Here is a 12958-nt window from a genome sequence, read left to right on the forward strand (position 1 = left end):
TAACCCTTCACTGGAATCTACAAATGCTTTCCCTAGAGCTAAGCATTGATATTGTGTATTTTTGTAATTTACAATTATGAACAAAGAGCTGGATGATGGAGATCTTTTGTCATCCCCTTTTCATCTCCTCTCCCATCATTCTCCTGCATTCTTATTGGCACCTGCTGTGAAAGGCTAAGCGTTACCCTCATGGATTTTGTCAATACAAAGGGGGAACGATCGTTTCCCAGGAGTTTTCTTTGCAGTTTTGAAAAATCTCTACTAATATACAGACCCTTCCTATTGCCTGAAATGTTTTAAGAAATACTACAGTTTCCAAATGGGAACACAACAAGCCTTTGAAAAGCCAAACATGGAGGATTCAGGAGTCGATATGGACCTCGTGCCTCACAGCTCAGCAGCCGGTGAAATGTGCTCTCTTGGAAGATGTGGAAACCACACTAAAGATTTGGGGAAAAGTCAGCGTGGGCACATGAGAATTTCTAATTAACTTGCAACACAAGCATCCTATTTAGTGACTGCTGAAGTGAGGAGACATTATAAAAAGGGTTACAAAATCTGATTATAGAAGAGAATAAAGGCTGACATGAAAGAAACAGAAATGTCATGTTACTGAAGTTGAAATGAATTTAATTGCATTTCATTTTTTCCCCGAGTGCAGACACAATACGCTGTATGTTTAGCTATTTAGCCAGGGCACAAAGAGCCATATCAATCACCTTCTTGCCAGGGCTGGGTCTAACAATGTGCTGAGGAAACCTAAGAGCAAAATACAGAAACAAAAGAAAGAATAGCAGGAAAGTCATAAGTAACATGCACATTCCTTTTTGAATTGTGGTTAAAATGGAACTCATGGTACACAAAAACTATTTTAATAAGGGCAGGAAGCAGAAACGGCTTTCATTACAGCCTTGAAATATAAATTAAATTCTATTAAATGACTTCAAAATAATTTTTTTAAAATAAAAAGATAGCAAAAATATCCAATTTGCTAGGCTAAATTAATATTTAACTTCAAACATTTTTAAATATGCAAAGAAATTTCGATTATTATGTTACCTTACAGCACTATAATCTTTATAACTCAAAAAATATTTATTAATGTGGGCTTTCATTTGGCTTTAATGCAGAGAGTCAAGTGATTTGACACGACGTTCTAAGAAAAAAAACCCAAGAATTTCACAGCTAAACAGAATAAACGTCTACTCTTGAGGACAGCTTTGGAACGTAGTTTTATTCCAAACTTGTAGACATGCTGTACTTATCAAGTACTTCCACAGAAGTAAATTAATTCACTCACATACACTGTATCAATTGCTTCCTCCTTGGAGGAAGATCATGAAAGAGAAGGGGAAAAAAAAATATCTCTGATTTTGTTACAGGGTAAACTCAGCCACTGTTTTGTTGCTTTCTCTTTTCCTCTTCACCTTTGTTTTCATTTGGTAATATTAAATGTGAAAAGATTTAAGTGAAAACATGAGCCTAACGCCCGGCAGTAGAGCATTCTGCAAACCACAGGCCCTTTGGGATTGCTTGGGAAGAGAGAACAGTAAAAGAGGCTCTCCATTCCCAACAGTTCCCCACTCCACAAAAAGAAAAGACAAATTGGAAAGAACCGTTTCTGATGCCTCAGGAAACACTTCTGCCTTCTCACAGTCAAGTTCCCTTCCCTGTCTTTGAGGAAAACCCTCTCCAAGAAACCCGTTCCCCTTCAAGACTATCTGCATTACCTTCACAAGGACAGAAATGAATGCTAGATGAGGTATCATCGCCTCTCACCCATATACCCGATCTGAAATCAGCATATCATGGTTGTACTTTGATCTTACTTGCTCCTTCCTCCACCTTGCTCAATTCTGATCACTATGAAACCTCAGCCTGGGGCTTCTGCAGGGGATTTTGAACAAGCAACTGAACTGCCATTTCCCCAAGGCCACGGGATGGCAGCCCTGCAGACCAGAGGACAACTCTAAAAGGAGTCAACGGCAAATTCCATATGCATTTCAATGGGTTGTTTGTGAGGGTAGAAGTGATACAGATTCGTGGTTCTTAAGCTTTTATGTTAGTAATTTTAATATTTGCATGGTCATACACAAGGCTGTATAAGTGTCAAATAACCTGTAATAAACAAACTAGGACATCACTTGTGTACAGTTTGTAGCTTATTAGTAAGAACAGAGGTTTTGGCGATAAAATTAGACTCAAAATGACAAGGGTCATTGTGATGAGAGTTGGAAGAGACAGAAAACAGGAATGGGATTTGTCTCTAAAAGTCAGGTTTTCGGCAAGGCTTAATACTAGGAGGCTCAACACTTTACATTCAGACCAAAAAAAAAAATCTAATACTTGTGCTTCAGGACTTGCTTATTTATTATAGCCATGAAGAAAATACCTTTTTCCGCCCTAACAGTTATGCAGCTCTCACTTTAATAAGCAACATGTTTTAATGAAGAATTTTTATTGTCAGTGAGAAAAATGCATGCAGGTCAAAGCTAATTTGGGGTTTATGGACTGTGATATTAAAAGAATATTAGCAGTTCTTAAAACTTACAAGAGAAAGCCCTCAACTCCACAAAAAGGTTAGCACCTACATAGTCTTTCAAGTATAAGGCCTACATAGCCACTTGAGCTACATGCAACATTTGACCAAATGCCTGTTCAAACCAATTACATTTTCTGAGAGACTTGCCAGCTGCCTGGATGAACAGCCCTGCTTTCATGGTGTTTTTCATGAGCCTGCGTGAGTGCACAACCTAGACCATTACATGCACACATCTAACAGCTGCAAGATGGCTCATGTGCAGCAGAACACTTTACTACCTTGTTGGCCTCTGAATTTCACATAGGATCTTGAGCTCTTCTCATCCAAATGAGCTTATAAACTAAACACTGACACAGGCCATCCAAAACACATCTAACGGGTGGGACTGATGGGAGTTAACACTTTCTGACTTAGGTTCAGAAAGCTCTGATGAGTCTAATGATAAAGGGGGATGCTCATGTACAGGTGATCTGTGTAGAAGTGCTCAGATGACTCCACATAGTTGCTCTCCATTCCCACAGATTATAGAGAGTTTCTGGCAAAGGATACTGGAGTAAGTGAAAAGCAGAAAGAAATTCACAACATGCCCAGAGAGATTCACCAGAAAATATACCATTTCCACACAGTGTCAGCTGAGGCATCAAGGACCCCAGTGACAAGAAGGATGCTGCCCAAGAGGACAGACTAATGAGGCCTGTGGGGGGCTTTTTTAAGTCTTTCCCTGATGGCACAGAGGGATTTCTGAATGATTTCCTGCATTTGAGCTCCCTTACCACATGTTGTATTGAGGGAATAAAGGACACATCAGTTCAGAAGAAAGCTGAAAGCAAGACTGGCTTAATGTGCCGGTCCTTTAGCAAGCTCATATTGCTGTATTAGCATAGTTACTTTCAAAAAGTAATGCACAATACTGCACAAGCTTTATTATCACTCATCACTGATAACACAAATGCTCCTACTTGCTGTGTGTATCAAAGCACACCAGCTGGGTATCACGTAATCATCTGAATTCCCTTGTGTATATTCAGCATCAATCGATATCATATTCAGTCTTAATAGGCCATCAAATCTAAAAATACCAGTAAAAGAAACCCAACCCAGGACACCTCATCTCATGCTTGCAACCGGTGTACTTCTCCCTATCATCCAGAGAATACTACAGGCTTCTGTAAATTATTGGCTATTCACAAAGGCAAAAGGAGGTAATAAATCCCCAGAGTACTATCTCACAGCCTTGGAAATAAACACAACCGAACACAATGCTCAGTTACATCTGGGTTTACTAGATTGTTTGGGAGTTTTAGATCTACTTGTTTTAAACCATTAGCATAAGAAAAAACTACCTGGTAATATTATTATCACAGAAGCAATGAGAAATGTCTCCCTGTGACTTCCGCTAGCATGTCAAAAGCTCATCAAGCACAATCTTTTTTATCACTGTTGGTTTGCTATTCTTTTCCCTCCTCCCAACCAGGATAATACCCATGAGATAAAATCCAACTTTTCACTTCTAACAATGTCCTGGGGAAATACTGAACTTTTTAGGTCAAAGCTTTGTAGACTCTCTTGCTTAAATTGTCAGAAAAAGAAATTCCAGGAACAAAGTGTTGACCTGAGATGAATTTGCATCCCTAGGAATAAAGGATCCTATCTGAATAAAAAATTGTTAGCCATTTGAATCAGCGTGATTTTCATGATCATAATAAGCTTTATCTCAATAAAAGGTTCTCCTATCCGACCTCCCTGGAACCAACTGAGTTCTCTCCAAAAGAATTTTAAAATAATTCACTCCAAAACGCATTTATAAAGGCTTCTAACTTGCTCCTGCATTCCTTACACAAGAGTCTTACCAAAGACAACGTCACACAGAAATGCATGCAATACAGCCACTGGGAATGCGCATAGTAGCATTACTTTGAAAAAAGATACAGATTTTTCCACTTATTTGCAGCAGAACTGCAAAGGGAAGAGATTGGACAGTGTTAATTTGCTAACTTCTATTCTCTTTGATGTTCTTTTAATCATTTTTTGTCCCCTCTGGGTACTACTACAGTCATTTGCAATGAGGAAGGTGTGCTTAATTAACTGAGTATAAAGACACTCCCTTATGATCAGTTATAGTAGTCTGCTAATGTTCAATAAGTGGAAGAATCTTTCAGATTTTTTCTCCTGAATGGCAAAATTAAAAATAAATTCAATTCAATTAAATTTCCTTTTCTGCCTTTCACCAATTCACTTCCATGATGAACTAGGTCAGGGTGGTGATTGGTGCCTCACCAATTTTAAAGACACTGGAAAAAGTGTTTTCTTCATCCCTACAATATTTTCATGGTTTTTGCCATATGTGAACCATGCGGATCATACAGACAATAAATTACACATGCACACACTAGATATGAAAGTAACATTCTTCTAGCGTGAATTTTAACATGCTGATAAAGATTCTGCGTTTGCTGTTCACAGTTGTGCATATTATCAAATCATTACTTTAAGTGACAAGACTGACATAGAGTGAAACACTGATGCCATATTTAATGTCTGATAACTAAAAAAGTCTAATTTAAATAATCAATTCTCAATGCCGTGTGTAAAAGACGACCTTAATTTGGCGTAACATTATTCTGTCTGCTGTACACCTGCTTGTTCACTGAATGGGGAATGAAAAATAGCAACTTCTCAACCACATCAAACAGCATCGCTTCCTACTTAGCGTATCTGTTGAAATATATTTTTAATTCAACTCTACATCAGCAGCATCACTAATTTCAGCGAGTAGGAGAGAGATTTCAACAGCATGAAATTAGTTAGATTTGCTTCCAGTAATGACTGATAAAATTAAAAGGACCACCATAGTAGGCATTCACCTTAAAGAGTGTTTTCTCCAAACTCCAGTGAGTCAATATGATAGGTGAAACAAGTCATGAAAATTCATCATAGCTGGATGTATTATCATGGCTTAATTGCCCAGTTCCTGTGTACCTAAGTCTATGGCAGTCAACCTTTTGGTCAGACACCCCTAGTTACACACAGGCAGCCTCCCCTACATCACGTAATCACACATTTGTCACATATGGATGCAGGACTGGCCAAGTGATTCAACGCACGTCTCCCACAAAAAAGGGGAACGCAAACCTCTTGTCCACCCCACAGATGTTTATACAATCACACGAAAACAGACGCATAGCAGGGAGGCCTACATCAATAATACAACTGTAACCTAAAAACCAAAGCATTTTTATCATACTTTTCAGATACTATGCTTTACTAACAAGCACATGGTTTTATATCTTACTAATAATGAATGGAGCTACTGCTTAGCAAGAGCCAGTATGCAATGCTCTGCTACTGCCAAAGTTCAAGCAGCTGCACTTCAAGTGCAGTAAGCCTCACGTGGATGGGATACAGGAGTTGCCTAATCCTTCCATGTTCTGAATGCTTCCCTACCCTTTGTGCTTCAGATTATTCTAAAGCTGTAATCAGTTCCATGATAAATATTTATGTTTACAAAAGACATCAGATGACAACTACCCTATGGCTTTGACTCAGATTATTAATGTTCACATTAGTCATTAAATGCCAAAATTATTCATCTGACAAAAAACAGACTTAACTTTAAAAACTGCAACCATTAGTTAAGGACAATGTTCACAGTACTGCAGTATGGAGAGGAATAAAGGAATACCGCAAGTGATTAAGTGTCGGAGATTTCTGATAACATCAGGTAACATTCACTGTATTTCAACATTTTCAATTCCACGTGCACTTCATCTTGTTTAGGAGGCCAGTATTAAAACCTTGGTTTAATAAATCCAATATTTTTATCATATCTGATTTGGGATTTTTGTTAATTTTTTTTTTTTAACTTAGAGTGCTATGAAGTTGACTGCTCTCTTCTTGAGCATTTAGCACAGAAGAATGTTGCATCATCCCATTATGTTTCAATTATTTCTATTAATTACATTTCTTTTAAATTATTTTTGTAGAAGGTTTAAACTGAAACTAGTTACAGGTTTTTTGCTGCAACTTAAGCATATTTTTTACAGAGATCATTGGGATCTCTGTAAATGTAATATCCTAGGAAATGTAATATCCAAATTCCACTCCACACTTTGCCACATACCTTACATGTGACCTTGACAGTCAACTATTTTCTCTGACTCAGTATTACAGTGATAAAACACATTTTTAAAGGTTGTGGTGGGGGTAGGGCTTAGTTGGTTGAGATTTTGCTTCAAAAATATCCATCAATTATGCAGAGAAGACTGCTGTGCCCTGCTTCCTAGGAGCGCGGAAGGCTCAGAATTGAGATGGGTAAGAGCTGAAGTCTTGAAGGCTCCTGGGAGAAGGCTGAATATTCCTGTTCCCTGCATGCAAAGTTCAACAAGAGGGTCTGCCTATTTCTTATCACTTTTTGGCCCTGGGAAGAGAAAAGGTGCCCAGGGAGAAGAACAAATCAGAGCAGCAATATTAGATGGAATAAGAACAAACTGGAAGTTCCTTCTCCCTCTGGTCACAGTAGACAATAGGAGCCTTCCAAGTTGCCTGAAGTAAAAGATTTCAAGAGTGATTAAGAGACAAAGACAGTTTTTGCCTGGTTGACAACCCCGTTGTCATTCAGGCTGGTGTTGCACAGATTGAGGAACAGTGGGTCACAGGCAAGTGTCTTTATTTTGTCAAAGATGGTTTTTTGACGTTAAATGCTCACACAAATTGGTATTACCTCTAACACTGCAAGTAGAGGAAAGGAGGTAGAGAGGAAAAAAATGAGGATCCTTTTCCCAAAAGACTACAGCTATTTCAATGCAGCATCACTAATCAAAAAGCAAATCATCTTTCATTAATAGATTTATTTTTAAGGCAGGAATGCAAACAAGCAATGCAGGTATGACAGATGCAAGCCTGTGTTCCACTTGTTCCACCAGTAATAGGAGTTACAGAAAACGGACTCAACCATAAAATAAATGCATCAAAACGTAAAGATAAATTTACTTGCATTACAGGAAATGTAATATTATGGGAGTAAAAGATGCAGTTAAAATAAAGATGATATTTCGAAGGTTAAAAGAAGTTAAGAACAGTTACATTTTCACAGGAGATGCTGAAATGCACAAAAAAGATACTTAAAAAATTATGAATTTACAAAACAAGAACCATTTATGGACAGCTGCAAACAAAGGCTCAGGAGAACCAAGAAGATAAGTCAAAATGCTGGTGGAGATGGCCCTGTACCAGACAGAAAGGAACACAAATCAGAATGAAGATCATCATTAAAAAAAAAAACAAACAAACAAAAAAAAACCAAAACAAAACAACAATGGAAGGGTCAGTTAGCTGCTGTGACCCATTAGAGTTCCTGCTGTAGGAAGCAATCCAGATGTTTCAACTGAGAGTCCAAGAAGTATGCACTATCTCCAAAGGCAGCAACAGCTGTAGGAATGAAAGCCAGGAGTATAGATTTCAGCAGCCCAGGCCAGGAGGAACAACATAGGGGGAGTCAGGAGCAAGTCTTGTGTGTCAGTTTGCCACAGCACATTTTGCAGCTTGGCAAGCACCACACGGTATACACCTATAAATCAACTCTTAGCTCCAACCATGTACAAGGCTGCAGCAGTAGCTTCCAACAGAAACATAATTATATGTGGGGCCATGTATTTAAGATTTATTGCTTGCCTTCAGTTTTGGAAAAACTGAGAAAGGCGCCTTCAAAAGCAGAGAAGAGAAGAGAAGATGAGGCTGTGCCTACTAAACAGGGACTTATTAACCAATTACACTTTCTCTCCTCATCTCTAACTATAATACCATACACTATATATTAATATACTGTTATAAATAAATGGTAGATATGCAGGCTTGTTAGTTACCAAAGACGTATACAATTGTGTATTTGGAGCCAACAGAGTCTGGAGAATCTATGGATGGAAACAACTGCTTTCTGCCAATTTCCCTTCTAGCTGATAAAGATGTTGCAGGTACCTAACCACCTTTATGTCCCCAGGATACTTGGTTTAACATTCTCAGGGATAGGTATTTTAAAAACAACACCTCAGCCTCACACACAAATTCTTTGAAGGGTTTAAAACCTGATGTTATTTGTAAGACTTGCGCCTCCGCACATGAATTACAAAATTCTGAAATCATTATATGTGAATATATACGTACCACTAAAAATGCTAAACCTAATACTTTAGGAAGCAATATTTTTTGTTTGCGTAAACCTACTGTCCCAAGACTCCTACAACTGCCAATTGAGACATTCTTCTTTATAATTCCACATACTTATAATATTCTGCTTACTCTTTGTTTAAAATATTTAAGTGACAGCAAATAGCCTATTTGGAATCACAAAGAAAGGCAATGTCAAACACAACACCCAAGGGGACAGCAATATGTGTGTCCATCAAAGTAATTTGGATTTTATTCTATTTATGATTCTTCATCTAAAAGTAAGCCTGAGGGAACAAGCATTGTCTTCAGCTTGTACATACGGAGAAAATTCAGAAATATAATTAGGCTGAAGATGTCCTATAGAAACCAAAACATAAGTACATAATGGCTTTGCTTCTGCATTCCTATAAAACACTGTTTTACAGGAACTACTGTATAATATTCTTTGGAAAAAGAAAGATGTGTGATTATGTGGTTTTGTATTTATAATAACTGGCAACAAGCCAGAAAGGAATATCCATCAGTAGGCAATACTTTCCTCAAGAACAAAATTAAAAGGCAGGGGGCCTTTTGTCATACTGGGAGAGCATCAATGGCTTAATCCCACAGGTTAGCCCCAGAGAGCCAAGACTAATTTATTGCTACTGGAATATAATTGCTCAACTGGATTTTTTTCTGTAATGGATTTATGGATCATGTAACCAGTGATTCGGAACAAACACTGTCTAAAAGTCTGACTAAAAGTGAAATTCCTGAAGGACCTCTAGCAAGAAGGGGCTGGCAGGGAGAGAAGACTAATTAACATGGCTCAGCTCAACCCTTAAAAATCAGCTGTAGCTCCAGACAGACAACTCTGTCCAGAAGCTAAAACCAAAATAGGTGACAAAGTCTCAGAACCACAATTACGTAAGCTAATAAACTGAGTACTGTGCAACAAAGCATTAAGATACTATGTAGTAACCATCTTATCTCCTCTGTAAGGAGAGAGGAGCGCAAGCTTTTAGTTTTGCACGCTGGTGAAGGTCTGGGAGTTGTTAGCATATATGACTGGGTTCCCTTGTCTCTGCAATTCCTGTCCCCCCAGCTGAAGAAATCACTCTATTGGGCTAAGCAGGTATTTTTCACTCATAGCTTTGACAGCAGGTATTTCACTGAAAATCCCAGGCAGGCTGATTCAGTTTTAAAATGGTAGGAGCTCAATTCATCATGCTAGGTTTTAATAATTACTGCATGAATTAAGGCTAGCCTTTGCTGCTGGCCTGGCAAGAGAGTCTACTAAATACATATACTCAATTTTCATTAATATTATTTAACAGAAAAAAAAGAAGCTTAATTGTCCAATGGGATTGCTCATGGTAGAAGGGTAGTTTCATCTGCTCCAACTTCCCAATGTTTTTTTCTCTTTTTTTCCCGTTTCCTTTTTATTAATAATCCATCTGGACTTTAAAAAAAGCTTGAACTAGCAGTACATTAGGACTCTACAATTGGCTACTCAAAGAAATATTTCTAATGTGTCCATAAGCTTCAGAAGTGTTGCTGAACGCTGTTGTTAGATGGTAAAGATAGCCACAGGAATACATGCAGCAAAATCTGAAAGGGAAATGCTGCTGCTGCAGTTCCCTCTGCAGCTCCTGTTTTAAAAGACAGGTATCTCAGGATTTAGAGGACTGACGCATTAGCAAGCCCAATTATCAGCATATGCCTATCCTCCTCAAAGACAAGCTCACTGGGCCCTGATACGATCAAGAAAAAGTACAGTTATGTGAATTATGATGTCTTCTCAGCGGGGAACAATTACAGCTACAATGACTATTGCATATTAGATCTTGAGCTTTACAGCACTGCAGCCTTGGAGTAGGTCTTACAAACCTGAAGCAGCACGAAGAACTTTCAAAGCCACTCTTAGCTTATCCCAAACCTCAGAGAGCTGAATGTATAAGTATCCACACAGGGAAATGAAACACAAAACCATTGTTTTAACAAGCACATTCAGCACATGAAACTCTGCTTAGGAAACTGAGCAGTGAAGAAAGCTCAGAAATTTTAGTGGTCAAAAAGCAGGTCACACCTCACCCACCTTCAGCCATTTCGAAGTGCCACACTCACAGAAGTACGGTGAGGCTGGCACTGGGAGGAGACCCATGGGCTTTCCCTGTCCGTGCTAGCAAAATGTCTGAGTGACAGTCATACATTACAAGGATGCTATCTTGCAGCATGGACATCATGTATTTTCAAAAAGAATTTTTTTTTTCCAGTTTGTCCAAAAATATGCAGTAAGGAAGAATTTTTCTGATTTTTTTTTTTAGATGGTAGCCATTCTCGTCTAACTTCATATGTTGTAGATGCCGCTTTTCAGTGAAAGAACACAGAAAATTAATCAATCTACATTATAAAACTAGTTGATGTACAACAATGATCAGCTAAGGAAAAAAAAAATTCTTTCCTTGTTTTAAAATATTTTCTTTTCTTAAACAAAATAGGCCTTCTTAGTTTTCCAGGAAAGAGAGATTTATTTTTTTCCATGAACTTCTCAATTTAAGAAACTAAACACTGGAATAAAGCTCTCAGTATGACAAATGAAGATTTAAACACTTCCAAAGTAGAACAACAATGGGACTGATGTCAAAGTGCAAGACAAGTGTAACAAATACATCTGGGTGATCTACACACACACGACACATTCTGCATGTCTGATTGGCTTCCATTTGATGCTAAAATCGTTTGGCTGACTTCCCAGAAAGTAACTGGATCAAGTCTCTACCAATCTATCTTTCCATTAAATCCTGCTAATAAACTCCCTTTTCTGCATGATGATTCTTAGCATCTACCTTAGAAGGAAATTTTTTTTTTTAAAAGTGAAATCAGCTATGAAAATGCTTCATCAAAATAAGTGAGCAAAAAGATTAGGGAAGATTTTATATGCTCATATAAAAAGCAGTACATTCAGCTAATACAATTCATTACAGTTCCCTCAAACTCAGTGAGCCTACAATGACCTACCTCACTGAAGATCTAGCACTGACAGCCTAAAGCAAGTTTACTCAGGGGTTTTAGGGCAGTATTGTCTTGTCTTAAGAGCAAGTGTTTGAATGGAGGGGAGGGGTTACCAACACTGTAACAGTATTTACTCATATATTCTGGCTCTGAATCGATTTTACAGACTTCACAAGTTCTTTTGTGGGAATGTTCAAATACTTGCATTTTTAATTATTTTTAAAGAAAAAACTATTTTTAAATATAGTTCACATGCCAATCATTCTCCCTTTAGCTAATAATCAGTTTCTATGAAACAACTGACATGACATTTTACACAAAGTTACTGTTACTGCATTTGTCTTGAATGTGTGCTCTTTTTGACTCTTACCTTCACATTTTCTGGATGAAGCCCTCCAGGGTGTTTGTCCATGTACTGACATAAATCAGTGTGCTAAAAGAAAGTCAGACGGAAAAAAGTGTATTAATATCTGTATGACTGGAGCAATAAATATCCTTCTGCTTAGGAGTAGACAGAACAAATGGAAAACAAGGAGATTTTTCAGCCACACATGTGCGCGCACACACACTTGTACCTTTACACTCCATTTTATTTAACAACCTTGGTAACTTGACTGATATGAATATTCACCAAATGTAAATTAATTTTTTTCCCTAACATCCTGTATATGGTAAATTAATTACTTGAATTTTAGTATCATTTTGTACGTTGTAAAGACAATATCACCATCAACACCATTAAGGTAATATCTGGAGGGAAGAGGAAGAACCTAAAGGGAGAACCTCAAATGCTACTCTCGTTATTCACATTAAAACATTGCCTTTTAAATATAATATTATGGTGATTCTAGATTAAGATGGCTTAATGGTTTAGAAAATAAATCTGAAAGGCATTGTATATCAGTCTTGAATGATACTTTCCAGCTCAAAAAGAAGCATGTATTATGTACATGTACAGCTATTAATTACAGCTACTTTAGAAAACAGCTTCACTGAAGACTCAAAACTTTAAGTTTTCACTTCATAGTTGCCTATATTCCCTGCAAATATACCATAAAATCTCTTCATAAAATAAGCAGGCTTGCAATGTATAGATTGATGTTATTTTTAATTAATAAGTATTTATTGCTTTTACTATAGAAACACTATTTCCTCTGAATTTTTCTCTTGCATTTCTTCACTTTCCTACTAGTCAGCAGCACGCTTTCAGTGGAGTGGTATGTTGCTTCTCTGATTTGCTTGCACAGCTCAGCTTCT

The 12958-nt window shown here is 37.6% G+C and overlaps 1 protein-coding gene across 2 annotated transcripts in view; it reads right to left on the reverse strand.

Moving 5' to 3' along the window:
* The window catches only part of CDK14 (cyclin dependent kinase 14), a 319176-nt gene that overhangs the window by 159117 nt on the left and 147101 nt on the right, over positions 1 to 12958 (reverse strand). For both annotated transcript variants that reach the window (XM_050890973.1, XM_050890975.1), the window contains one exon: positions 12072 to 12134. In XM_050890973.1, coding sequence (XP_050746930.1) covers positions 12072 to 12134 — 63 coding nt within the window. The remainder of the gene's footprint in view (positions 1 to 12071; positions 12135 to 12958) is intronic.

This window comes from Gymnogyps californianus, chromosome 2, assembly GCF_018139145.2.
Source record: "Gymnogyps californianus isolate 813 chromosome 2, ASM1813914v2, whole genome shotgun sequence".
Lineage (NCBI taxonomy): Eukaryota > Metazoa > Chordata > Aves > Accipitriformes > Cathartidae > Gymnogyps > Gymnogyps californianus.